The sequence below is a fragment of the Manis pentadactyla genome, chromosome 5, assembly GCF_030020395.1.
Source record: "Manis pentadactyla isolate mManPen7 chromosome 5, mManPen7.hap1, whole genome shotgun sequence".
In the NCBI taxonomy this organism is placed as follows: domain Eukaryota; kingdom Metazoa; phylum Chordata; class Mammalia; order Pholidota; family Manidae; genus Manis; species Manis pentadactyla.
In genome coordinates, this window is record NC_080023.1 from 20,098,490 (window position 1) to 20,125,942 (window position 27,453).

Below are 27,453 nucleotides of genomic sequence, written 5' to 3' on the forward strand. Positions count from 1 at the left end.
TTCACCATGTAAAAACTTGTTCGTTATGCTTCAGGAGATTGGAGACTGTTGAGAATTAGGCTTGGCGTTGATTAATGATTATGCATTGAGTCCCCTATACAGAATTTTATTGTTAACAACCATATGATCAATAAATATGAGAGATACCCTCTCAAAAATAAAAATAAAAATAAAAATAAAATAATACTAATAGAAAAAAAAAATGCTCTCTGCCCTCCCCGTTTGCCTAAAAACAGGACATAATTTGTAAAGAGGAAGCACCCACATCTGACCAGAAGGACAGAAGGTAATCACTGAAGGCAATTCAAGGCCCTATTTACCATTAGGTTCCCCAGCTCTTTGCCTTCCCATAATTTGGTGCTTCTAGGAACCCAACATCCATTCCCTTTGTCTTGTGATGTCTCTGAAAAGGTATTGTTCTTTTGTTATTCTCCCCTTGGCCCTGGAGCCCTATGGGGTGGAAATAGCTCCCTGGTGATGATAGCCCTAAAGGAATGCACATTCCCCCAGTAGTTTAACAAAACTCTGCCCCCAACTTGGCAGTCAGTCCCTGTAGGAAACCTCCCTCAATTACCCCACTGGAGTGTGCCATCTGTTTCCTGCCAGGATCCTGAATGTTGCACATGTGATCTCATTTAATCCTTCCTACACCTGGAAGAGATATGCACTATTACTCCATAGTACACCTGAGGAAGGCTCAGTGATGTCAAACAACTTGCGTGAAGTTGGGGAATTTGGAAATGGTGGAGCGGGAATCAAGGAAGGTCTGTGTGACCACTGCAGTGCCCCTCACCAGGCTGAAATATACTGGATTACCCTTACGGTCCCTTTGTCCTGTTTTTGTAAGAAATACTTTGCAGACACATTAGAGTTTCTTGAAATGAAACTCATACAAAGTATACCTAAATGCCTAATTTGAAATAAAATAGGGAAAATGTTTTAAAATAAGAGGACAGACACTTATCATAAACTATGGAACTGAAATCAGTCAAAGGGAGAAATCAAGTGGGAAAAACCCATTTATTGATTACAAGCACTCATCCACTTCTGCACACTCATGTCTCCCTTCTCCCAGCTGCAAAAATGGGATGCCACCAAATCTCTCCAGTCCAGATATGCCCTTGATCACCTATTGACATGGAGATGGACTACTTCTATCCACCCCTTGGAAACACCTATTGATGTGGAGATACACTAAGGCCAGGCAAGATACTCTGAAAATGTTACAATTTTACCCACAACCACAACCCACCCCTCCAGAAATCTTGCCTAACAATCTATGTGCTTCCATCTTCCCCAATAGCCCCTGTGTGAGACAACTGGAGCACAGTAACCAAACCAATAAGATATAACAACAGCAATAAAATCATGATAATCCTCAAACCAGAGGATCCGGCTAAGATCAAAGTCCTATGCAGATTAAGTCCATAGCTTGCCCATTCCACAGCAATCAGTAGCAGAACTTGCAGGGAGTTCAGAGCAATCATCATGCAGCAGCTGCAGCCACAGGGGGCGGTGCAGGCCACAAGCACTATAGAAGAAAATAACCTTAAAGACAGTAAGATACACGTTTTAACGACACCAGCATTGGCAAATCTTGTCCATCAGGTAAGATGCATGCAAGAGAGGGGCCTATGATAGGACAATGGCAGGAATGGGTCTCATACTGGTCTAATATACCAGACTTTCACCCCTTTCCTGTGGGAGTTACAGATGAGTCAACATATAGGGCTATGGGAGGTACATGCACTGGCCATAAACATAAAACAAAACTTCCCTGTAAGATGCTCTAATCTCTGGATGTGTTGGATATACTACCATAATCTTTGGGGGCCACTATGCCGTGACTCCAGGAACACACAGGAAGCTAGCTTCCAGGCCTCTTCTACAAGGTGCCAGAAGGGCCAGCCATTACTGGTCCATGTGTTGAAATGTCCAAGGCCATGTCCACTAAAAGAATCTCCAGGGTTTAACACAGTTCGAGCTGGCAGCAGGATGTTGCTCTGCTGGCCAAATCTTGGGTTCAATAACTTCTCTTTGGTTTGCACATACACTTGTAGAGGAGAGGCAGCAAGGTGTGTGAGCATATCCACAGGGCTCAAGGCTTCTTTTCAGGGTTTCTTAAATGCCGTAGCACTGTCTGTAAGTGAACTGACAAGCCCCCTAGACTATTGATGTTCAATTAAGGCCAGATTTCAAGAAATCTATCCCTCTATCATGCCTGTCCTGGTAGGGTTATATGGTACATGAAACCCATTTTATTCCTACTTGCTGCACCCATACTTGTAATGCATGTCCAAAAAGTGGGTGTCTTGATCACTCTCAATCACCTGTGACTAGCCATAGGCTGCAAAGAGATGCTCTAGGCCCCTCTTGGTAGTTTGCTGATCTGCATGATGTGCAGGAAAAGCAACCAACAGTCAAGTAGCTAGGTCCACACAAGTCATGGTATACCTATACCTTCCTGATACGGGCAGAGGCCCAATATAGTCTATTGGCCACCTGACAAGAGGTATCAGCCCCTTTACTATTGTCCCATGTTGCTGCAGGACTCAGTGTAAGTCCCTCTTAGAGCACACAAGGCACCCCTTCTGGGCTCTGCTGACGTCTTCAAAGGTCAATGGCAAGCCCCACAAATGGGCTAGAGCCCACATTGTCTTTTGCCCCATGTGCAACAAATGCTGATGTAACCATTGGGCTACATCAGAGGCAGGCTTTTCTTCTAGCCAACGCACTTGGGCCAATGTGTCGGCTTCATCATTCCCTGGGAATGCGAAAGGCAAATGGCCTGTCATATGATATACAGCAACAGTTTTAATCTGACCAGAGGCCCAAAGGTCTTGCCACATGTCTCCCCCAAAGGAGCTGGTGACCAACTATCCAGTTGGCATGTTACCATGTCAGTAGGCACAGGCTCAAGCCCCTAATAGACAGCCCAGCTGTCAGCGCAGACAACTGTAGGGGAGTGCTCCCGTGTGATCATGAGTCATACGGCCTGCATCTCATTCTATTGACCGCTCTTCCCCTCTCCATCCTCCATCAATATTGTCTCAGTCTTAGGATGGAAAGCCACAGCCCTCCACTTTGGGGTCTGCCCATGAGTGGAGTCATCTGTATACCAAGCATCTTAAGGTACAGGGCTTTTCTCTTCTGATAAGGATTCTCAGCTACCAATGGCTCAAAAAAGAAAGTTCTTCCCACTTTTGCTGGTATATGTCACTAGCCCCAATAAGTGTTGGAGTTCTCCACTTAAGGGGCTAGTAGAGAGGGTGCTACGCTACTATAAACATGTGCCCCATTTGACCAGTATAGGCATCTGTGCCTTTGGGTCCAGTCTTCTCCCCACCCCGAGAAGGGATGGTGGTTATTACCTTCACTGGAGCTGTTCTGGTGATGGGCTCCATAGCCAGCAAGGCATGGTGCACAGCAGCCAGTGGCTTCTCTGTCAAGGTGTACTACACCCCTGCTCCTTTCCATAGTTGTGACCAGAATCCAATGGGTTGGCATGTCTGTTCAAGTTGCTGCCAAAGGCGCCATCCATAACCATCTTCAGTTACACGAACATCCAGGTCACAGGGCCTTGACGAGTCCATTACACTCAAGGCCTGTATGGCCTTGACTGCTCGCTTAGCAGCAGTAAAAGCAGCTGCACATGTCTCATCCCAGTCCCACCTGATGCCCTTTTGTACCAACAGGGATAAGGGCTTCACGATTTGTGCCAAATGCAGGATAAACACTCTCCAATAGCCAAAAAATACCCCCAACACTTGTAAAACTGCCACAGTGGTAGGGATAGGGAAAGCCTGGACCTTGTCTACGATGGCTACAGCAATAACTAGTTTTACCCAACCAGACAACCCCCAAAACTTTCACAGACAAACCAGGTCCCTGAACTTTAGTGCTGTTCACAGCCCATCCTTTCTCCTTTAGATGTTGCAGCGGTCTAGGAACTGCCCCTTCTAAATCTGCAAGAGAATCAGACATGAGCATGATGTCATCAATGTAGTAATATAGTCACACCATTTGTGGTTTCTCCCATGTGGCCAAGTCCTGGGCTACAAGTCCATGACACACGGTGGCACTGTGGAGGTATCCCTGTGGAAGGACAGTGAATGTCCTCTGTCAGCCTTCCCATGTTTACCCAAACTCTTCCTGACTTTCCTGTGCTATGTCAATAGAGAAGAACTCATTAGCAAGGTCCCCATCTTAATGATACATCCCTAGTTCATGACTGTGTCCATAATTGCTGCTATTGAGGGGACAGCAGCATGCAAAGGGAGTGTGACTTTATTTAATTCCCTCTAAGACACAGTCATACACCAAGAGCCATCCAGCTTTTTCACTGGCAACACCAGGAAATTAAAAGGACTATGAATGGGCATTATGATACCCACTTTCTCCAACTCCTGTAGAGTTTCTCCAATTGCCTTGTGCCCTTCAGGCAATTTTTGCTGCTTAGTATTTGTCATCTCCTGAGGTACAGGAAGAGCTACAGGAGGGTGCTGAGCATGTCCCCTCAGAAATGCCTTTACCACATGAACCCTCAGTCTGAACTCACCTGCAGTGGTCTGTAACCACAGGCCCTGCAGGATATCCACCCCAAAAATATATTCAAGGATGGGAGAAATATACACAGTATAGTCCTTTTGGAGTAAATGCCCTATCCCCAATGGGATTTGGGCTTTTTTCAGTCTAATTGCCCTACTCCCATAGCCATTTATCACAGGGGGCCCAGGAATATGCTCAGGGTCGCCTGAAATCAAAGAACATTCAGCTGCTATGTCCACAGGCACTAGAACACATACATTGACAGGGAACCAATGAATAGCTAATTCTACATGTGGCCTCCAGTCTGCACCACATCAACCAAGGTAGGGAACTTGACCCCTCCAGCCAAACCATGTCACCCAATCATCCTTCTGTGGGGGTGAAGGCCCAGGCAGAGCCTGCATATTGCTCCCTAGGAAGATTTTCAGAGACACAGTCCAGACATGGGGCTTTGCCTCCTGCTTCCATGTCGTGTACCTCAGTGTCTGGAATGCTGCTCTGGCTTTAATTGGTGTGACAGTTCTAACAAGATCCTACTGGGCTGCTGTCTTGCCAATGGGTTTCAGCCCCAGGCAAGTTCACTATGGATTCAGTATGATCAAAGAAATTGACAGCAAAATGTTCTTGGGGTGAAAGGGTTATACCCAAGTTTATTTTTAGGTGGCAGGTCAGTCACTAGAATCCCGTTCACTCAGAGAGAGTCTGCATGCAGCAAGCCTGTCTCTGCCTCTGGGCCCCTTTTTCCACACAGTCATCCTGCACAGCTGTCCTCTGGGCCTCTCTGCACAGTCGTCCTTCACAGCCGTCCTCTGGGTCTCTGTCCTTGGTCCTGCCACCACTCCAGCCTCTGCTCTCCTGCAACCTTGCAGCCCTGGCACCGTGTCATGCCTAGAGCACTGGGCGGAGCTCTTTATATAGAGTCAACAGCCATGTATTGCCCACAAGTGTGCAGTAAGCTAGTCAACCAGGGCTAGGTGAGAATCCTGGCCACAGGAACTCTCATTTTATCCACAGCTGCCCATCAGGTTTCTCTTTCACTACCCTGGCCTTTATCCAATCAAACCACATCAGGGCCTCAAGACCTTCACAGTGGCCTTTGTACCTCTCCTTTCAGTTGTAGCCTGTACTCCCTTCTATGCTCTTATTGTTTCAACCTCCCACAGATCTGCTAAAGTACGAGTAGTCTCACTTAGGGTTTGCTCTATGTGGGGGGTAAGAATAGTCACTAGGGATCCAAAGATAGATAGGGGAGCTGTATGGAGGACCAGATTTCTCATACCTGCAGTGAATAACTCCTCATCGTAGCCCTGGGGGGTCTGTATTATAGATGATATTTTTTATGCTCAGCTCCTGTAACACCTGCTGGTGCTCTGCATTTGTTTTCCAGCTGATCAGGCCAAACTGCCCTGATGGCTGCTGTCAGCCAATCCAGAAGCAGCTGATTCTCTGAGGTGTGATGGGCACTTTGCAACCACTGCTGGAGGGAAGGGTGAGTCATCAGAGAAGCAAGCCTACTCATTTAAGAATGGGACATAACAATGTCTTCCACCCCCATATCCCAGAGATGCAAAAGCCATGTAGGTAGAGGTTCTGATGGCTTCTGCTGAAACTGGATGCTCATGTCCACCAGCTCATTCTGGGTACAGGGACGGAGCATGGAGTGCCCCACAACCTGTGGGGGGAGGGCTGCTCCCCCTAAGGAGCCCACAGTTGTTGCATTTTAATTTTCTTAATTACACCCAGGAGAGCCTTTAATAAGGGAGAGGCTGGTGCCTTGGGCAGGGGCCTCAGCAACAGATTGGCACTTGGCCCCACCCCCCATCCTTTCCCAACATCTCCAACATCGTCTCCAGGGCTGAAGGCACTTCTCTTTCCTCCTCCTCCCGGACAGCCTTCTGCAACAGATTCTCTGGCTGCCTCCTCCCTTGCTGCTAACATATCTTCCAGGAAGGTGGCCTGTCTTCTCAATAACTGTCTCTCTTTCTTAAGGACATTCCATAGGTCATCACGCAGCTCTTCCAGGTGATGCCAAAGTGTGTCTCTGTCCTTGATAATTTGATAAGCAGACATCCCACAATCCCAGCTGCTACATAGCTACTCAGGGCCTCTAAGCAATCTTCTATCTCATGGAGGGCTAATTCTGCAGCTTCCAGTGTCTCCACCCTTCCCCAATTCTGGGGTAGGCCCCACCCCTCCAGGAGGTGCTTTACCTTAGAACAATACCCTTCTCAGCCCTCCCCAGTTGGAAGCCCCTCAGATAGGGGATCCCTGGTGAGCTGAACCTCCCAAGACAAGAGCCACTGGGGCCTCCCACTATCCACAGGGGGGTTCCAGATATCTCCCCACCATCTCTAGGGGCAACCCACCCAAGGGTTGCACGCATGAAGACAGATTTCAGTTTCCTGTTGACTACTGCCAGGTGTAACTCCAGTGGGGAGCAGGGAGAGGAATACACCTTCCCAGCCCCAGGCAAAATATCTTTGAAACTGAAATCAGTCAAAGGGAGAAAAAAAGTGGGAGAAACCCATTAATTGCCTACAAGGAGCCCACTTATGCTCCCCCCTGTCTTTTCTGACCTGGCTGCAAAAAAGGGACCCCACCCAACCTCTCTGGTCCTGATATACCCTGCTTCCCCTTGTAATTACCTATTGAATATGGAGATGGACTACTTCTCTCCACCCCTGGAAAACACCTATTGACATGGAGATGCTCTAAGACCAGGTGAGAGTTTCTGGAAATGTTGCAATTTTACCCTCAGACAGTATAGCCTTCCTGCTGAGATGGGAGGAGCATCAGCACTGGAGTTGGAGAGATCTTGATTCAAATCCTATCTCAACTGTAACCTTGAGCCATTTAAAAAAATGAAGCTTTAATTACTCATTACATTCCAGTGTTCTACATGGTTTGTCTCTTTTAATCCACCCAACAGTCTCTAAAAGGGCAAGTACTACTATTACCATCTCTCTGTTACAGAATAAGTAATAGAAGCACAGAAAGATGCTTGCCTAAACTAAGAAGTGAAGGAGTGGGAAGATGGCAGCATGAGTAGGGCAGCAGAAATCTCCTCCCAAAACCATATATATTTTTGAAAATACAACAAATACAGCTATTCTTAAAAGAGAGACCAGAAGATTCAGGACAACAGCCAGCCTACATCTACATCTGCAAGAACCCAGTGCTTCATGAAGGGGGTAAGATACAAGCTGCGGCCCAGTGGGACCTGAGTGCCATCCCTACCCCAGCTCCCCAGTGGGAGGAGAGGAGTCGGAGCGGGGAGGGAGAGGGAGCCCAGGACTGCTAAATACCCAGCCCTAGTCATCCACACCAGGAGCACAGACACACAGTGCGTGGTGTGCTGGATACTAGGGAAACAGAACAGTAAAACCTGTGAGCGGGTTCCCACAGCCAGCACCCCTGGGACAAAAGAAAAGCAAGTGCTTTTTGAAAGTCTTAAAGGGACAGGAGCCTCACAGCTAGATGGAAGCATTCCGGCACACTTAGCCCAGCAGCTGGGAATTACAGGGAACTCTGGGCGCCCTAACCCCCTTGGATGCAGTGCAGCTCTGAGACTCCTCACAGCAATAAACAGTCTCCTGCCCGTTCCCCCTCCAGCTCAGCCCTGCCATAGCAGAGCAGCAGCCTGAGACCGGCCACACCCACAGCAGCCATGCAGAGCTTCCTCCACAGTGGCCCGGACAAGAATCTGAGACCCCGTCTGCACCCAGCTGCCCAGCACAAGCCACTAGGGGTCGCCATTTTCCCAGGAGAGGAAGGCAAGGAGCAAGTGGGAAGGAACTTTGTTCTCCCAGCTGACACACGTGCCAACTGCCCACGACTACCTCTATCATCATATAAAGGCAGAAGAATTTGATCCAGACCAGAATCACACAGACATCCTCCCCTGAGAGGGAACCTGGGGAGATAGTTTTAACCAATCTTCCTGAAAAATAATTCAAAATAAAGGTCATAACCATGCTGATGGACTTGCAGAGAAATATGCAAGAGCTAAGGAGGGAGAACACAGAAATAAAACAATCTCTGGAGGGACTTGAAGCAGAATGGACAGGGTGCAAGAGGCCGTTAATGGAATAGAAATCAGAGAACAGGAACGCAGAGAAGCTGATGCAGAGAGAGATAAAAGGATCCCCAGGGATGAAAGAATATTAAGAGAACTGTGTGACCAATCGAAACGGAACAATATTCGCATTATAGGACTACCAGAAGATGAAGAGAGAGAAAAAGGGATAGAAAGTGTATCTGAAGAAATAATTGCTGAAAACTTCCCCAAACTGGGGGAGAAAATAATCGCTCAAACCACGGAAGCACACAGAACTCCCAACAGAAGGGACCCAAGGAGAACAACACCAAGACACATAATAATTAAAATGGCAAAGATCAAGGACAAGGACATCGTATTAAAGGCAGCCAGAGAGAGAAAAAAGAAGTGAAGGAGTGGGATTAGAATCAAGACAACGTGAGTAGAGAGCCAACATTCTTCACTACTACCCTGCACAGGCTAACCTCTGATTCTGTTTCCCCACATATAGAATGAGTACAATAAAAGCTCCCATGACTGACAGATAGATGAAATGTTTGCATATATAAAACACCACTCACTTGGTGGAATATTTTTTTTGGTATCATTAATCTACAATTACATGAGGAACATTATGTTTACTAGGTTCCCTCCTTCACTTGGTGGAATATTTTTTAAAAATAGTTATCTAAGTTCAGTTCTTCCCTTCTTAAGGGTGGAGCATCATAATCTGGAGAGTATATAATATTAGTTAACAGATCATATTTTTGAAATCTGAAGAGCTATTTTCTTTTAAAAAGCTATGTTAAGTTTGATTGCATGTAAGAGAAAACACAAAATACATGTAGCTTAGACAGGCGAAGTTATTCTCACATAAGAGAAATTGAGTTAGTTTAGTTCTTGCTTTCTTTTTGGCTTCTATCTCAAGGTTACCTCAGTGTGGGTAATATTACAATTTTTCCAGAATCTCTCACCTGGTTTCAGTGTATCTGCCTATCAATAGGTGTTTCCAGGGGATGGAGAGAATTAGTCCATCTGCATATCATTAGGTAATTACAAGGGCTTGAGAAGGTTCATCTGGACCAGAGAGGTTGGGTGGAGCTCTCTGATCTCTTCTGCTGCACTCTGGTCAAGAGAGAGATGGGGAGGACTGCTTGTAAGAAATAAAAGGGTTTCATAACTTTATTTCTTCCTTTGGCAGATTTCTGTTTTAGAGGTATTTTGCCCCGGGATATTCCCCCCAGAGTTACATCTGGTGGTAGTCAGTAGGAACTCTGAACCCCAAATCTGTCTAAATGGGCACGACCCTTGGGCGGGCTGCCTCTAGGGATGATGGGGAGGCCCCAGTGACTGCAGTGTTAGTGCGGCTTTATTTGGGAATCCCATATATGTGGGACTTCCAATTGGGGAGCCCCTAGTGGGGGATTGGTCTAGGGTAAAGCACCTCCTAGAGGGGTGGGGCCTTCCCCAGAATTGGGGAAAAGTGGAGACACTGGAAGCTACAGAATTAGTCCTCTGTCAGACAGAAGACTGCTTAGAGGCCCTGAGTGGCCGTGTAGCAGCTGGCATTGTAGGATCTCTTTTAGTCGAGATAGTAGAATGTGCTATTGAGGAGAAAGAGAGGGTTATTGAGGAAAGAGAGAGACTTTGGCAGATGTAACTCCAGTGGGGAGCAGGGAGGGGAATACACCTTCACAGCCTGGGGCAAAATATCTTGGAGGCCCCACCCCTCTAGGAGGTGCTTTACCTTGGAGGAGCTAGGTGATGACCTATGGACCCTTAAAGAAGAGAGACAGTTATTGAGAGGATGGGTCATGCTCCTGGAAAATTCCTTAGTAACAGCAGGGGTCAGGCAGCAGGAGAGTCCACTTAGCAGAAGGTCATGGGGGAGGGGGTGGAAAGAGCAGTGCCTTCAGATCCAGAGATGGTGGAGGAGGTTTCAGGAGAGGATGAGAGGATGGGGCTGAGGGCTGGTCAGTTGCTGAGGCCAAAACCCGAGGCACCAGCTTCTCCTGTATTAAAGGCCTGCCCTGTTGTAATTAAGAAAGTAAAAACACAACACCTACAAGCTCCTGAGGGGGAAGAGCCACCCTTTTCCCAGGTTGTGGAGAACTCTGCTTCACCCCTATACCCAGGATGAGCTGGTGGATGTAAATGACCAGTATTGGCAGAAGCCATCAGAATCTCTGCCTACAAGGCTATTGCATCTCTGGGATATGGGAGTTTAAAACATTGTTATGTTGGGTTCTGAAATGAGTACACTGGGTTCCCTAACAACTCACCCTTCTCTCCGGGAGTGGTTGCAAAGTGCCCGCCACACTTCAAGGAATGGGATGCCTCTGGATTGGCTGACAGTGGCCATCAGAGCAGCTTGGCCTAATCAGGGTGATTTACCATACTTACCCACTAACTGGAAAACGTATGCAGAGTTCCAACAGGTGTTGTGGAATTGGGCATGAAAAACACCATCTATAATATGGACCCCCAGGGCCATGATGAGGAGTTCTTCACCATAGGAATAAGAAATCTGGTCCTCCATACAGCTCCCACATCTATCTTTGGATCCCTAAGTGACTATTCTTTTTTTTTTTTTCTTAAGAGGTGAGTTTTCAGTTTATTTGTTATACCTCTACACTGCTTGAATTTTTTTTTTTGAGAGGGCATTTCTCATATTTATTGACCAAATGGTTGTTAACAGCAGTAAAATTCTGTATAGGGAACTCAATGCACAATCATTAATCAACCCCAAGCCTAATTCTCAACAGTCTCCAATCTTCTGAAGCATAATGAACAAGTTCTTACATGGTGAACAAGTTCTTACATAGTGAATAAATTCTTACATGGTGAACAGTGCAAGGGCAGTCATATCACAGAAACTTTCGGTTTTGATCACGCATCATGAACTATAAACAATCAAGTCAGATATGATTATTCGTTTGATTTTTATACTTGATTTATATGTGAATCCCACATTTCTCCCTTATTATTATTATTATTTTTTTAATAAAATGCTGAAGTGGTAGGTAGATGCACGATAAAGGTAGAAAACATAATTTAGTGCTGTAAGAGGGCAAATGTAGATGATCAGGTCTGTGCCTATATACTAAGTATTAATCCAAGCTAGACAAGGGCAACAAAACATCCACGGATGCAGAAGATTTCTCTCAGAACAGGGGAGGTGAGGTTCTAAGCCTCACCTCTGTTGATCCCCAATTTCTCACCTGATGGCCCCCCTGCGACTGTGCCTGTCTTAGGTTGTTTCTCCCTTGAGGAATCTTACCCGTCTCTGGCTAACCAGTCATCTTCTGGGGCCATACAGGGAAATGTACAGTTGGTAAGTGAGAGAGAAGCAATATTGTTTGAAAAGGTTAGCTTTTTACTTTTTTGCAGATTTATGCCCTGTGACTTCTATGCCCAGCATTTGCCTAAGTGACTTTTCTTGCCCCTCACAGAGGGCAACCCATAAGTGAGGCTGTACATACTAGCAGATCTGGGAGAAGTTGAAACAACAATAATAGCCGGGAAGGAAGTACAGGCTACAACTGAAAGGAGAGGTGCAAAAGGCCCCGTGAAGGTCTCGAGGACCCAGATGTGGATTCATTTGATAAAAGCAGGGGTAGTGAAAGAAAAACTTGATGGGCAGCCCAAAAGGATCTTATAAGAGCTGTGGCACCAATTAAAGCCAGAGCAGCAGTTCCAGCCACTGAAGTCCAGGACATGGAAGTTGGGAGCAAAGCCCCATGTGTAGTCTGAGTCCCTGCAAGACTTCCTGGGGGACAGTACTCAGGCTCCACCTGGGCCCGCACTCCCACGGGATGACAATTGGGTGTCGCTGTTTGACTGAGGGAAGGGTCAAGGCCCCCACCATGGGGGGTGTGGTGAGGATCAGAAGCCACATGTAGAATTAGCAATTCATTTGTCCCCTGTAAATGTACAACATGTCCTGGCACTGGTGGACACAGGACCTGAATGTTCTTTGATTTCAGGCAACCCTAAGCATTTTTCTAGGATCTCTGCTGTGATAGATGGCTATGGGGGTAGGGCAATTACAGTGAAAAAAGCCCAAATCCCACTGGGGATAGGATGTTTACCCCTAAAGGAGTATACTGTGTACATTTCTCCCATCCTTGAATATATTTTTGGGGTGGATATCCTGCAGGGCCTGTGGTTACAGACCACTGCAGGTGAGTTCAGACTGAGGGTTCATGTGGTAAAGGCATTTCTGAGGGGACATGCTCAGCACCCTCCTGTAGCTCTTCCTGTACCTCAGGAGATGACAAATACTAAGCAGCAAAAATTGCCTGAAGGGCACAAGGCAATTGGAGAAACTCTACAGGAGTTGGAGAAAGTGGGTATCATAATGCCCATTCATAGTCCTTTTAATTTCCTGGTGTTGCCAGTGAAAAAGCTGGATGGCTCTTGGTGTATGACTGTGTCTTAGAGGGAATTAAATAAAGTCACACTCCCTTTGCATGCTGCTGTCCCCTCAATAGCAGCAATTATGGACACAGTCATGAACTAGGGATGTATCATTAAGATGGGGACCTTGCTAATGAGTTCTTCTCTATTGACATAGCACAGGAAAGTCAGGAAGAGTTTGGGTAAACATGGGAAGGCTGACAGAGGACATTCACTGTCCTTCCACAGGGATACCTCCACAGTGCCACCGTGTGTCATGGACTTGTAGCCCAGGACTTGGCCACATGGGAGAAACCACAAATGGTGTGACTATATTACTACATTGATGACATCATGCTCATGTCTGATTCTCTTGCAGATTTAGAAGGGGCAGTTCCTAGACCGCTGCAACATCTAAAGGAGAAAGGATGGGCTGTGAACAGCACTAAAGTTCAGGGACCTGGTTTGTCTGTGAAAGTTTTGGGGGTTGTCTGGTTGGGTAAAACTAGTTATTGCTGTAGCCATCGTAGACAAGGTCCAGGCTTTCCCTATCCCTACCACTGTGGCAGTTTTACAAGTGTTGGGGGTATTTTTTGGCTATTGGAGAGTGTTTATCCTGCATTTGGCACAAATCGTGAAGCCCTTATCCCTGTTGGTACAAAAGGGCATCAGGTGGGACTGGGATGAGACATGTGCAGCTGCTTTTACTGCTGCTAAGCGAGCAGTCAAGGCCATACAGGCCTTGAGTGTAATGGACTCGTCAAGGCCCTGTGACCTGGATGTTCGTGTAACTGAAGATGGTTATGGATGGCGCCTTTGGCAGCAACTTGAACAGACATGCCAACCCATTGGATTCTGGTCACAACTATGGAAAGGAGCAGGGGTGTAGTACACCTTGACAGAGAAGCCACTGGCTGCTGTGCACCATGCCTTGCTGGCTATGGAGCCCATCACCAGAACAGCTCCAGTGAAGGTAATAACCACCATCCCTTCTCGGGGTGGGGAGAAGACTGGACCCAAAGGCACAGATGCCTATACTGGTCAAATGGGGCACATGTTTATAGTAGCGTAGCACCCTCTCTACTAGCCCCTTAAGTGGAGAACTCCAACACTTATTGGGGCTAGTGACATGTACCAGCAAAAGTGGGAAGAACTTTCTTTTTTGAGCCATTGGTAGCTGAGAATCCTTATCAGAAGAGAAAAGCCCTGTACCTAAAGATGCTTGGTATACAGATGACTCCACTCATGGGCAGACCCCAAAGTGGAGGGCTGTGGCTTTCCATCCTAAGACTGAGACAATATTGATGGAGGATGGAGAGGGGAAGAGCGGTCAATAGAATGAGATGCAGGCCGTATGACTCATGATCACACGGGAGCACTCCCCTACAGTTGTCTGTGCTGACAGCTGGGCTGTCTATTAGGGGCTTGAGCCTGTGCCTACTGACATGGTAACATGCCAACTGGATAGTTGGTCACCAGCTCCTTTGGGGGAGACATGTGGCAAGACCTTTGGGCCTCTGGTCAGACTAAAACTGTTGCTGTATATCATATGACAGGCCATTTGCCTTTCACATTCCCAGGGAATGATGAAGCCGACACATTGGCCCAAGTGCATTGGCTAGAAGAAAAGCCTGCCTCTGATGTAGCCCAATGGTTACATCAGCATTTGTTGCACATGGGGCAAAAGACAATGTGGGCTCTAGCCCATTTGTGGGGCTTGCCATTGACCTTTGAAGAAGTCAGCAGAGCCCAGGAGGGGTGCCTTGTGTGCTCTAAGAGGGACTTACACTGAGTCCTGCAGCAACATGGGACAATAGTAAAGGGGCTGATACCTCTTGTCAGGTGGCCAATAGACTATATTGGGCCTCTGCCCATATCAGGAGAGTATAGGTGTACTATGACTTGTGTGGACATAGCTAATTGACTGATGGTTGCTTTTCCTGCACATCATGCAGTTCAGCAAACTATCAAGGGGAGCCTAGAGCATCTTTTGTAGCCTATGGCTGGCCACAGCTGATTGAGAACAATCAAGGCACCCACTTTACTGGACATGTGTTACAACAATGGATTCAGCAATTAGGAATAAAGTGGAAGTTTCATGTGCCATATAGCCCTACTGGGACAGGAATGATAGAGAGGTACAATGGTTTGTTGAAATTTGGCCTGAAGTCAGACACCAACAGTATAATTGGTTAGGTCACTTATGGACAGTGCTACAGCATTTGAATGAGAAGCCCTGAAGAGGAGCTTTGAGACTTGTGGAGATGCTAACACACCTTGCTGCCTCTCCTCTAAAAGTGTATGTGCAAACCAAAGAGGAGTTATTGAAGCCAGGATATGGCCAGCAGAGCAAAATCCTGCTGCTATCCCTAACTGCATTAAACCCTGGAGACAACGTTGAATGGGCATGGCCCCGGACATTTCAACACATGGACCAGCGATGGCTGGCTCTTCTAGCACCTTGGGGAAAAGACCTGGAACCTGGCCTCCTGTGTATTCCTGGAGTAACAGCAGAGTGGCCCCCAAAGATCATGGTAATGTACCCAAAATGTCTGGAATATAAGAGCATCTTACAGGGAACTTTTGTTTTTTGTTTATGGCCAGTGCATGTACCTCCTGTAGACCCATGTGTAACTCCCACAAGCAGAGGCGTGAAAGTCTGGTATATTACAGCAGGATGTGATTCCATTCCTGCCACTGTCCTGTCACAGGACCACTCTCTTGCCTGCATCCTGCCTGATGGACAAGATTTGGAATGGCAGCGGTAGCTGCCACGTGATGATTACTCTGAACTCCATACCTGTTCAGCTACTGATGCCTGTAGAATGGGCAAGCTATGGATTTAATCTGCATAGGAGTTTGAACCTAGGTGACTCTTCCAGCTTGAGAATTTTCATGATTTATGTTATTAGTCTGGTTACAATGCTCCTATTTTCTCGCACAAGGGCCATTGCTGAAGATGGGGAATGTGTAGATTGTGAGGTGAAATTTCTGGAGGGGTGGGCTGTGGGTAAAATTGCAAATTTTCCAGAATCTCTTGCCTGGTTTTAGTGCATCTGCATATCAATAGGTGTTTCCAAGGGGAGGAGAGAATTTGTCCATCTGTGTATCAATAGGTAATTACAAGGGCTTGAAGGGTTTATCTAGACCAGAGAGGTGGGGTGGAGCTCTCTGCTCTCTTCTGCTGCAGCCTGGTCAAGAGAGAAACAGGGATGACTGCTTGTAAGAAACAACAGGGTTTCTTAATTTCTCCCTTTGACTCTGATTTCTGTTTTAGAGGTGTTTTGCCTCAGAATTTTCCCCCCCAGAGTTACACAGGATTCAAGATGGCTGTGCAGCAGTCATCTTGTGTGCATTCCGCCAGGAGGGAATAGGAGTGGGAAGAATAAGGAGAAAGACCCCCCAGTTGTGTCAAGTCCTTTAAGGAGGCTTCTCTGAAGTCCCATACAGGACTTCTGCTAAGTCTGGGATTGGGATAGACTGATAATGGGGTAGAGAAGACCCCACCTCCACCAACTCCAAAGAAGGCAATGCCATGGTGCTGGTCATACACTAGCCCTCCCTGTACATAAGGCTGAGGCTCGACTCCAGCTGATACCACATCTCTGCATCCCTTCTACCCCTGCCGTCTACTGCTTCTCTCCTTTGTTTTATAGTTTCTCCTTCAAAAAAATCACTTGCACAAGCATCTCCATCCCAGGCTCTGCTTCTAGCAACCTCACAGTGTGTTCTTTTTTAGCCAAAACCTGTTGCCTTATAATCTCACCTGAGTTCTGCTGTAGTGAGTTAAATAAATGGCATGAATGGGATTTTATTCATATGCCTTTCTATATTTGAACACAGCCATAAAAGAATAATGTAATAATGTATTAACATACTAGTTGGCTGTTGAGAAAGTGCTCTTGTGTTCATTTTCTCACGTACTCCAACACTACCATTCCTTCATTGTAGGTGTTGTAATTTTTACAGTGAGGAAACTGAAGCTCAGATAATGACTTCTCTAAGATTACTTGCAAAGAAAATGAGAGCTGGGCTCTAAGGGAGAAGGAATTTTAAAAAAATACCCCAGATAAGGTGTATTAATTTCTAGGGCTGCTGTAGCAAAGTGCAACAAACTGGGTTGCTGCAAACAACAGAAATTTATCTTCTCACGGCTCTTGAGGTGTTCACAAGGTTACGTTCCCTCCCAAAGCTCAAGGGGAGGTTCTTTTCTTGACTCTTCCTAGAACCAGTGACCTCATGACCCCTTGGCTTTTGGCAGCATAACTCCAGTCTCTTGCCTACCTCTGTCCTCACGTGGCCTTCTCTGTGTGTCTTTCAGTGTCCTGTCCTCTTCTTATAAGGATTCATTGGATTTAGGGCTCATCCTAATCCAGTGTGATCTCATCTCTATCCTTCACAAATTACATCTGAAAAGACCCTATTTCAAAGTTACATCCTGAGGTTCTGGGTGGACAGGAATCTTTGGGGAACACTATTTAAGACATTATTCAATACCATGGAATTTTGCTTTTTAGTGTATTTATTTATCTGCAGGTTTCATTTCTATGTGTTTACAAGGAATGATCACTTTCACACACCTAAACACACGTTTCCTTCTGCACCTCCCTCCCAGCTCCCATGCTATAGGGGCATGTACAGTGAGGCAGACATGTGGAGACACAGCCCCTTCAGGTCCCTGATGGAGTTCCATGTCCTCAGGTCTTCACTGGTTTCTGAAAAGCCCATCCATCAGGGCTCCTGTCTGGTGTGACCTGGGATGCATGCCAAGGCCAGCACATTAGAAATGGCCTGTGAATCTCAGTAGCTTATCAAAAGGTGTCATTTCCTTCAGGGTGTTTGGTTCAGCAGCGTTGTTGCTGTTTTTCAAAGATCTGAGGAAAAGTACACAAAGTCCCATTGTGTCCAAATTCTTCCCTAGCCAAGTTGTAACAGTTAAGGAATCTTAGGGGCAGGGGGAGGTTTGGTAAGCTTCACTTTCAGAAATTAAACAGAGAGAGGTAGTCAGTGGGCTTCATGACTATCTTAGCTTGGGCTGCTATAACAGAATATTATAGACTGGGTGGCCTAAACAACAAAGTTATGTCTCAAGTTCTAGATGCAGAGAAGTCCAGGGTCAAGGTGTCAGCAGAAACAGTTCCTGGTGCGAGCCCTCTTCCTGATGCCACAGGTGCAGGTAAGGGATTTTGAGTGAAACTATTGTATGAAATGTGCATGTAAAAATGTGTGTGTGTGTGTGTATGTATGTGTGTGTGTGAGACAGAGAGAGAAAGAGAGAGAGAGAGAGAGCATGTCTGGTGTCTTTACCTCTTACAAGGGGACTAATCCCATTATGGGGGCCCATGCTCATGACTTCATCTAGACCTAATTATCCTCCAAAGGCCCCACTTTTAATACCATAACATTAGGGGTTAATTTTCAACATACAAATTATTCAGGGGGAGTTATCCCCAATTATCCACAATTCAGTCCATAGCAGTGATCTGGTAAACTGGGGAGTCAGGATCCAGAATCAGCAGAGACTGCCATGGTAAAGTCTTTGTAGGATTTTTTTGTTATTGGTGGTCTTCCCTGAGAGTTTTCCCCTTAAAGAGAAGTAGCTCTATGTGCTTGCTTTGGAGTAGCCTAGCAAAAGACAGATGGTGAGACAGAGTTTCACTACAAGGGCCAGAAGGGACAGATAGGAAGGAAGAGAGGATAGCAGGCAGATTGACAGGGATTATGGCAGGAAGAATGCAGAGCAGGGTTAGCTGGTCTTGACTGGAAAAGGGCTTCAAGGCATGTAAATAGAAAGATACATCTATCCAATGCTATGGCTGCAGCCATAGAGTGTTAGCTGACATTCTTGGTTGTGATGATAAAATCACTCCATCGTAAACTGGCTTAAGGAGACAAAAGGAATTTATGACTTGTAATGGAAAGCTTCTGGTGTGGCTGGATGTAGATATTCACATGGTATCATCACGCATTCCTATTTCCTACTTCTGCTTTCCTCTGTTGGCTTTTCTTGCTAAGGTAGGTGCTCCTTAAGTGGTGGGAAAACCTACCTACCACCAGCTCCTTGGCTGCAAGGGAAGAGTACTTCTGTTATAGACTATGCAATTGGCTACAATTTTTACTCCTTTCTAACCCATGCTTTTTGCCATGTAACTTTGCAGTGCTTGTCCACATGACTTGCTTGAGCCAAAAGCATGAGGTGGAAGTGACACTGGCAGCTCTAAGTCTAGGCCTCCAGAAGTTTGTCTGTTTCTTCTAGCTTTCTGACATTCTCATGAGAAAGTTGTGCCCAGGCTGGCCCACTGGTCCCAGAAGGAAGATGAAAGACACATGCAGCAGAGTTGAATTACCCCAGCCAAAGTGAATTACCAAGCCAGTCACTAGATGCATGACCTAGCCCAGGCAAGATTGGAGAGCTGAACCCAGCAGAACATGGGAAAAATGGATGCCACTGAGATGACAAGATTGATTACAATTTCTTTCTCAACCAGAAGCTCCAAGTCATCTGCCCAAACCCCAGCCAGTCCCTGTGGTTCTTTGTACCTCTCAAACTAAACAGGCTAAAATTGGGCTAAAGCATGGCTTCCCAAAGGAAAACTGGGGTTCTGTTACAGAAAACAAAGAAGTCAGCCATCTACTACAAAGTGCTGTTCTGGTTTCAACCATTTTCTCTGCAGGAGATTCGGGGATTGGAGAACTTTTATCCCATTAACAAAATCAAGGGTAAGACTTCCTGGTCTCTATAGTTTGCCTACATCCTCTAGTGGGTGAGTCACAGAATTACTGTGTATCTTAGTGGCATCAGAGATCACACTCTGTGAGATGGGAGTCTAACCAGGCATCTTGTCTTTGTGCTCAGGACTCAGGGGATCTCTTATCAGCTCTGCAAAACTGGTTTCCTTTCAGAATCCTTCTATGCCTCTCAACTTTCTCTGCTCAAGGATTTTCCTGTACAAACTAAAAACATTATTAGACAATAAAATGAAACATTCATAGCTTATTGTTCATATTCATGATGGCCCTCTCAGGAAATATTTAACATACCCTACTTACCATATATGTATAAATATAAGGTGAGATTTTTTTTCTCCCAAAATTATCCCCAGAAAAGGGGAAACTGCTGTTTTTGGAAACTTCAAAGTCTCTCATACTGAGGGAGTGATCTCTCATTTACCTTATTTGGATCAACCTTTATTGTACTTTTACCATTTGGGGAAGCTTATCTGTAAAGGCTGCAAATCCATACTGGTTTGGGCTGCTTATAAAGGTCACCTGACAAATCAGACTAATTTAAGAGAGAATAAGAAAATAAAGATTCAATAACTATTTTTGGTGGTATGATTTCATGAATTTAATTGCCAATTTTGTAAATCTTTTAAAGATCACAAATCTCTATAAAACAAATCTTAAAAATAGATGTGTTAATGTTAGTGATGAGAATGGGTAGTTAGGTCCTGAGATAAAATTTCCAAAAGTATCATCATATATGTATCCAGAAGGTTTTCTATCCAAAAGATGTAGAATTGCAGATAATGTTCCAAACACTTGTGCTGGACAACTTGAAAAAGGGTATCATTAATCAAAGACCAGATGCCACAGGTGCAGGTAAGGGATTTTGAGTGAAACTATTGTATGAAATGTGCATGGAAAAGAGCAATATTTCTAAATTGATATACTACAGTAATAAATATGTAATGTTAAATAAGTATGTGTGCAACCAATTCTTTAAATGCTATATGGAGACATTTGACTATTTCATCTACAGCTGTATGTGCATGTGTGTCTACTGCAGCTATATCATGTCTTAGACTTGGATAGATTGATTCCTCCCATTTTATTATTTTTCAAAGTTATTTTAGCCTTTCTGGTTCCCATGCCTTTCCTATAAATTTCCAAACAATATTGTTTCTATCTATAAAACCCTGGCTGAGCTTTTTATAGAAATTGTGCTAAACCTGGGAAGAACTGACATCTTTATTATGCTGAATATGTCTCTGCATTTATCCTTTTCTTTATCAGCATTTTGTAGTTTTCAGTACGCAAGTCCTGTACATGTGTTGTTAAATTTACACCTAAGTGTTTCATTTATGTGAGCAGTTGTAAGTGGTGTTCTAATTTTCATTTGGGTGTTCTGGTCATCATTGCCAGTAAATAGTAGTATAATTGATTTTTGTATGTTTGTCCAGTATCTTGCAACCTTGCTCAGCTCAGTTTAACTGGGGTTATTTTTGTACATTCCTGGGGATTTTTCTATGTAGATAATCGTGTCATACAAATAGGGGCAGTTTTATTTCTCACTCTGACATATAAATGTTAATGGTATGCAAATATGATGTGCAACTATAAACGTTGTCCAATAGGTAGATAACTTTGTGACTGACTTTGAATAAAAAAGAGGGTGGTTCCACCAAGCTCAGTTGCTGCAGCCGTTTCCGTTGACAGCTGTTGGTGGTGTCTTGGCCTTTGGATTTCCATCCCGACCAAATTTTTGCTCCAGAGTCATTTCATCTCCTGGCTGTAACCTAAGTAGGGGGGGTGGGGTTGAGTGCTGAGGATGAGGCAGAAAATAGGTGAGCTTATTGCATAGGTCCAACAAATTGCCTGCGATTGTCCCCACCTCCGCCGTCCTCTACCTCGCACCTCTCCCAGCCACACGCCACCTGCCGGAACTCTTAGGGGCTGGTCCTGGGTAGCAGGGGGAGTACGTTTGGGGGCGTGGCCTCTTCCTGGGCGGCTATACCTCCTCCGAGGCTTTAGGGGGCGCTGTGAGCAACTGTGGGCTGTGGCGGCACTCTTTCTCAGCCTCCTTGGTTCGGACTGAGGCTTTCGGGACGGCGGCAGGAAGATGGCGGCCCCCAGGGACAGGCTTGCAGCCGTGGAGGCTGAGGTGCTCGCGGGTCGTCAGGGGAGCTCGGGAGTGGAAGTGGTACTTCCCTCTGAGCCTGCCACACCCGCCCCGCTGTGCCCTCACGGTGCGTCCGCGTCTGGGCTCAGCCGGCCCCAAGGGGCATGTGTTAGTTAGCTCTACGGTGCCCTGGCTTCCAGCGCTCGTGGATTAGTCCTCTCCCCACGACCGTGTGGGATGCCTAGGAAACGCCTCTGCCTCTGACGTGTTTTCCAATTTACGTAGCCGTCAGAGAAAGTCCCCACTGTTGTGGTTTTGGCTTCACGGCTGTTACGTTTCTCTTTTAAGAGGATTTTTTTTTTTTTTTTTTAAGAAGCAAAGTCTAGGCAAAGGGGATGCATGTTATTTGCTAATTCCATTGCCAAGTACTTGGGGATTTCATTGGTTAATTTGCTATCTTTCCAATTTAAAAAGTTAGGGAGAACAATGGAATGAATTGTTGCTTAGAAACCAGACCCACTTTTTCTCTAACTTGCAGAGAAAGGGTGTGTCGAACTCAAAATCAAAAGTTCAGATTTTTACTGAAAGGTAACTGAGCGGGAGGTGGCAAAACGCTGAGTTCTCTGGACGCCTTTCATTGCTTTAGTCTCAGGTTCCAGGTCATTCAACTTGTAGTAGCAGCTATACTGACAGTAGCATTTTCTTTCTGGGGACGAGTTTTCAGAAATTATTTCTTAGTCAGTGACTGAATGTTGTGACTGAGAAAAAAAAGCTATTAGTGGTGGATTTAATTGTGACAAATTGCGTAAGATCAAGTTTTATTTAAGAAAACTAAGAACTTCATGCATACAACTATTGTTTGACATGTTTTTTGTATTCTGTAACTAGGACCCACTCTTCTGTTTGTAAAGGTGAGCCAAGGGAAAGAAGAAACACGGAGGTTTTATGCCTGCTCAGCCTGTAGAGATAGAAAAGACTGTAATTTTTTTCAATGGGAAGATGAAAAGGTATATCAACTTTATGGACTTTTTTTTTGATTGATATGACAATTTCATTGAGAATGTCTAAACCAATAAAAATGTATGCAGTTTGAGCATTATATTAGATAAATCTCATAAGATAGATGAAGATACTATGGTTTTGATTGGAAAGACTGGAGTTTATACTTAATCTAAACTTACTTTGATTATTGATGTCTTAAACTACTGTCTCACACTTCCCTTTAAGATTCACTGAGGTGTTAGTATTGGGGGGGCTGATTCTTCATTTGCAAATAGATATTTCTCCCTAAAGAGTCTAGATCATGATGGTTCCAGGAAGTGTTTTAGAAAACACTTTTTAAAAGCATTTGCATTGAGCATCCTTTATGTAGCTGCCGTATGACCAAGAAAGCCACTTAGAGTATAGTTTTGGGCTCGATATCCCCTTAGACTCAGCTCCTGTTAAAGTTTCTGAATGTTTTGACTAGAACATTTTCAGCTTTGGTAGGTGGATTGGTAAACAGTCTTAGATTACAACTCTTTTGCCGACCTGTTAAAGTCACCATGTGTGAAGAAATCTTTGCTTTAAAATGTTGGGTGTTGCTCCAAAATGCTCAGGAATTTTCCCAGTTTAATTTGTTTTCTTTTCCCCTGAAATAACTGCTTGTTTTCAACATTGAGCTTCTTGAATTTCTGGCATTTTGATGTCAGAATGTGATACCAGTTTTTCTAGGATGATATCAAGGCTGATAGTTTATTAATGGGTTGTTTATTCTTTCAGTTATCAGAAGCTAGACTTGCTGCCCGAGAAGCTCATAACCAAAGATGTCAGCCTCCTCTATCCCGAATGCAGTGCGTGGAAAGGTGCTGTGTTTGATTTATTTATTAATTTATTTTTCCCTGTGCTTTTTTTTTTTTTTTTTTTTTTTTCCCTGTGCTTTTTAATCTACTTTCACTTACTTTTTAAAATTTTTATTGTGGTAAAATACATATATAACATAAAATTTCCATTTAAATAATTTTAAGTGCATTATTCAGTGGCATTAAATCCATACACGATGCTATGTAGTTATCACCACTAAATAGTTCCAAAACTTTTCATCACCCCAAACAGAAACTCTGTCACCATTCTACCTATTCTGCCTCCTCCCAAATCCTCATAGCTTCTATTATACTTTCTGTCTCTTTAGGTTTTACTATTCGAGTATCTTATATAAGTAGAGTCATACAGTATTTGTCCTTTTGTGTCTGGCTTACTCCACCTAGTGTAATGTCTTCAAGGCTCATCCATGTGGTAGCATGTGTCAGAACTTCATTCTTTTTATGGCCGAGTAATATTCATTATGTGTATACACCACATTTTGTTTATCCATTCATCCATCAATGGGCATTTGGGTTATTTCCATCTTTTGCCTATTGTGAATAATGCTGCAGTGAACATTGACATACAAATATCTGAGTCTCCCTGTTTTCAATTCTTTTGGGTATAAACTTAGGAGTGAAATTTCTGGATCATATGGTAATTCTATGTTTAGTGTTTTGAGGACCCAACAAATCATTTTCCACAGTGGCTGTACCATTTTACATTCCCACGAGCAGTGTACAAGTGTTCTAGTTTCTCTGTATCCTTGTTTCTCCATATCTATTTACTATTTTCTGGTTTTTTTGACTATGGCATTCTTAATAGTTGTAAAGTAGTATGCCATTGTTGATTTTTATTTCCCTAATTACTAATAATGTTAACTATTTTGCATGTGCTTATTGGCCATTGGTATATCTTCTTTGGAAAAATATCTAAATTCTTTGTCCGTTTTTGATAGAATTGTTTTGTCTTTTTGTTGCTGAGTTGCCAGAGTTCTTTGAATCTTCTAGATGTTATACTCTTATCAGACGTATAATTTGCAAATATTTTCTCCCATTTTGCAGATTATCTTTTCACTTCTTTGATGCACAAGAGTTTTTAAATTTGATGAAGTCCAACTTACAAATTTTTTTCTTTTGTTGCTTGTACTTTTGGTGATAATAGCCAAGAATCCATTGTTAAATCCAATGTTACAGAGATTTACTTTAGTGTTTGTTTTTTTTTTAAGTACTAAAAGAACCCAAATGCTTTTTAAAATCTGCCTTGTTAAGATGTTTTATTGGGTAAATGGGAATGGAGTCATAGTTGTTAGGCAAACCTGTGAAAAGACCCCCTTTCCTGGGTCATAGACCTAGTGTTGTATGTGCTAGGCTCCTTCAAGAGTCTTGTGGTCTGGGTTGCAGATGACAATTTTTCACTCTCAAGCCAATTGCTTCTTGCTACCTGGGCTGCTGTGTTCAGAAGGATTTTGAGGTCTTATCCATGCTACTGGAAAGGAGTACTGGGCTCTATTAAAAATCTATTTCTTGATTTCTCAGTAGATTTTAAAGTACTTTGATGGGGGGAGTTTCTTAAGATAGCTTGATTGCCCCTTAACCAAAGTCCTTAATCCATGATCTCTACCTTCTATACGGGAATCGAATCAACAACAAAAAGTGTTGAAAAGGGAATTAATGTAAATTGAGCACTACTGTGAGCCAGGCACTGTGCTAGGTGTGTTGCAACATTACAACAGGTACCTGAGATATGTAATCCTGCAGAAGTAGTTCACTTGTATGTGAAAATTGAGGCTTGAGGAAGTTGAATAACTTCATTAAGTTCTTACTACTAGAATGACTTAGCTGTGAGTCAGACTTATGTCTCTCTGATTCTAAAATATTATTTTTAAACATAAAAGCAGATGTAATTAATATATGATGTGTAATGATTTAATTTAAGGAGATATAGGGAGATAAAACATAAGGGTTACATACATAGTGAGATAAAATAGATTATCAAAGATGCAGAAAATAGAAAGTAGAAAAGCATCATCTGTGGTTTCTCCCTTTGAACCCAGTACTTTGGTCATTTTGTAGTAGCTTCGCGTGGGCTTTTTCCTTTGCCAAGATTTGTTTGTTTTTCGAGGTATTGTCATAATGTATATATCAAATATTTTTATCTGTTAAGCATGTTTTTTGTGTTATTGATGTAGGGTATTATGTCATAAGGATATTGGTGATTCACTCAAACCCTGTAAGAAAATCTAGGTAGTCTTGTTTCCTTGCATAATTAAATTTTAGTCTGGAGTTAAACCACCATTCTGGAGCTAAACCACCATTCACCATTTCAAGTTAATTAGAATATGAAAACATTGGCTAAAATATGAAGTATTAAAGAATTTTCAAAAGGTTATTTCCTGGGGGCCATACTTTCATCTCTTATCTAGTGCTGAGAATGCCTTAATAAAATAATTTTCAACACCCTAAATCGTCTGTGACCCATAACCTTGGATTTTGTTGCCCAAGCCTCCATCCAACATCCATCCATCCTGTTACTCATTCTTTGTTGAGGGCTCAAAAATAACTTAAGATGTTAGTAATAGAGTTGAGATACAGTCAAAGTTTATACAGTGCAAAGAAGAATGTGTTAGGTGTCAGCAGCATTCATAGAAAAGACTGAGTGCTCGGGAACTTCAGAAACATTGCAGCTAACTTGTGCTGTAGCTGATTGATACGGTTTAAGGACCTGGTACTTGAACACGTTTTGGAGGATAAGTAGAGGTTTAAGCCTTTTGAAATGTATTATTGATTTCACTGCATCATTTTGTAATTGATGCTCTTATGCTTTGTATGCTTTCTCTATGCTTTGTATGCTTTCTGTAGAGTAAAACATTTGAAATCAGTCATTCGTCTGAAAATTTAAAATTTTGGCTTTTTAAAATCAAAGGCTTACTAGATACCTATTCTGTATTATTACTTACTTCTTCTCTTAATGTGTCTTTATCTTGAGACTAGCAGTTCATTCTTGGATGTAAATGGGCCTAAAGATGATGTATTATTACTTGACATTGTAATTTTGTTTTGTAATTTATGCTACATTTGAAAGTATTAAAATGTATTTAAATGTTATTCCTACTCTGTAAGCAAATTTTCATCAGTTACTGTGGAGTAACAAAGCTTTTCTTTGGCTAATTTATTTCTGAAATTGTTAGGAATGATGGTAACTAGCAAGATTAATTGACCTTTGTTATTTGATCTTATGGAACAGGAAGTGCGTAGATATCTAGGTTTTGCAGAATAGGATTTGATACTCATTTTTCTAATCTCACTCTGAACCATGCTTTGTATTTCATATGTGTTCATTTGACAGATTTACATTTTGTGCCTGAGATTTGACTTTCCTTATAGTTTTTAGCTGCCTGTTATGCCCAGAAATGTAGTTGTATTATATAGTATGTGGGCACCTTTACTTAGGGACCATATATTTCTTGCTATGAAGTCTTAGGGAACATATATTTCAATGCTAACATCAGCATTAATTTATGTGCATCCAGATAGTTTTGTTTGGTTGATATTTCATTAAGTCATTGCTTTTTCAGAGCTCATTTAAATTCCGATTTTTCAAGGTCTGCTATTAGGGAAATGCCATAAATATAATTTGTCTACTCCAGAAAAGGCAAGTGGAACATCAAACAGAGATCAATAAAAATGACATTTCAAAATGCTAGTCTGCAATTTGTGAATCATGCTGAGCCATACAGCGGAATGAATATCTTCTCCCCCTGGGTATGTGTAGTAAGTCTGAATAA

General features: G+C 43.6%; 1 protein-coding gene across 3 annotated transcripts in view; it reads left to right on the forward strand.

Annotated features, from left to right (window-relative positions):
- Positions 1 to 21,802: 21,802 nt before the first annotated feature.
- The window catches only part of ZCCHC4 (zinc finger CCHC-type containing 4), a 47,142-nt gene continuing 41,491 nt past the window's right edge, over positions 21,803 to 27,453 (forward strand). For 2 of the 3 annotated variants that reach the window (XM_036900535.2, XM_036900536.2), the window contains exons 1-3: positions 21,803 to 21,951; positions 22,713 to 22,831; positions 23,586 to 23,668. In XM_036900535.2, the coding sequence (XP_036756430.2) occupies positions 21,825 to 21,951; positions 22,713 to 22,831; positions 23,586 to 23,668 (329 nt within the window). In that variant the 5' untranslated portion in view covers positions 21,803 to 21,824. The remainder of the gene's footprint in view (positions 21,952 to 22,712; positions 22,832 to 23,585; positions 23,669 to 27,453) is intronic. The other variant, XM_036900537.2, reaches the window with a different exon arrangement.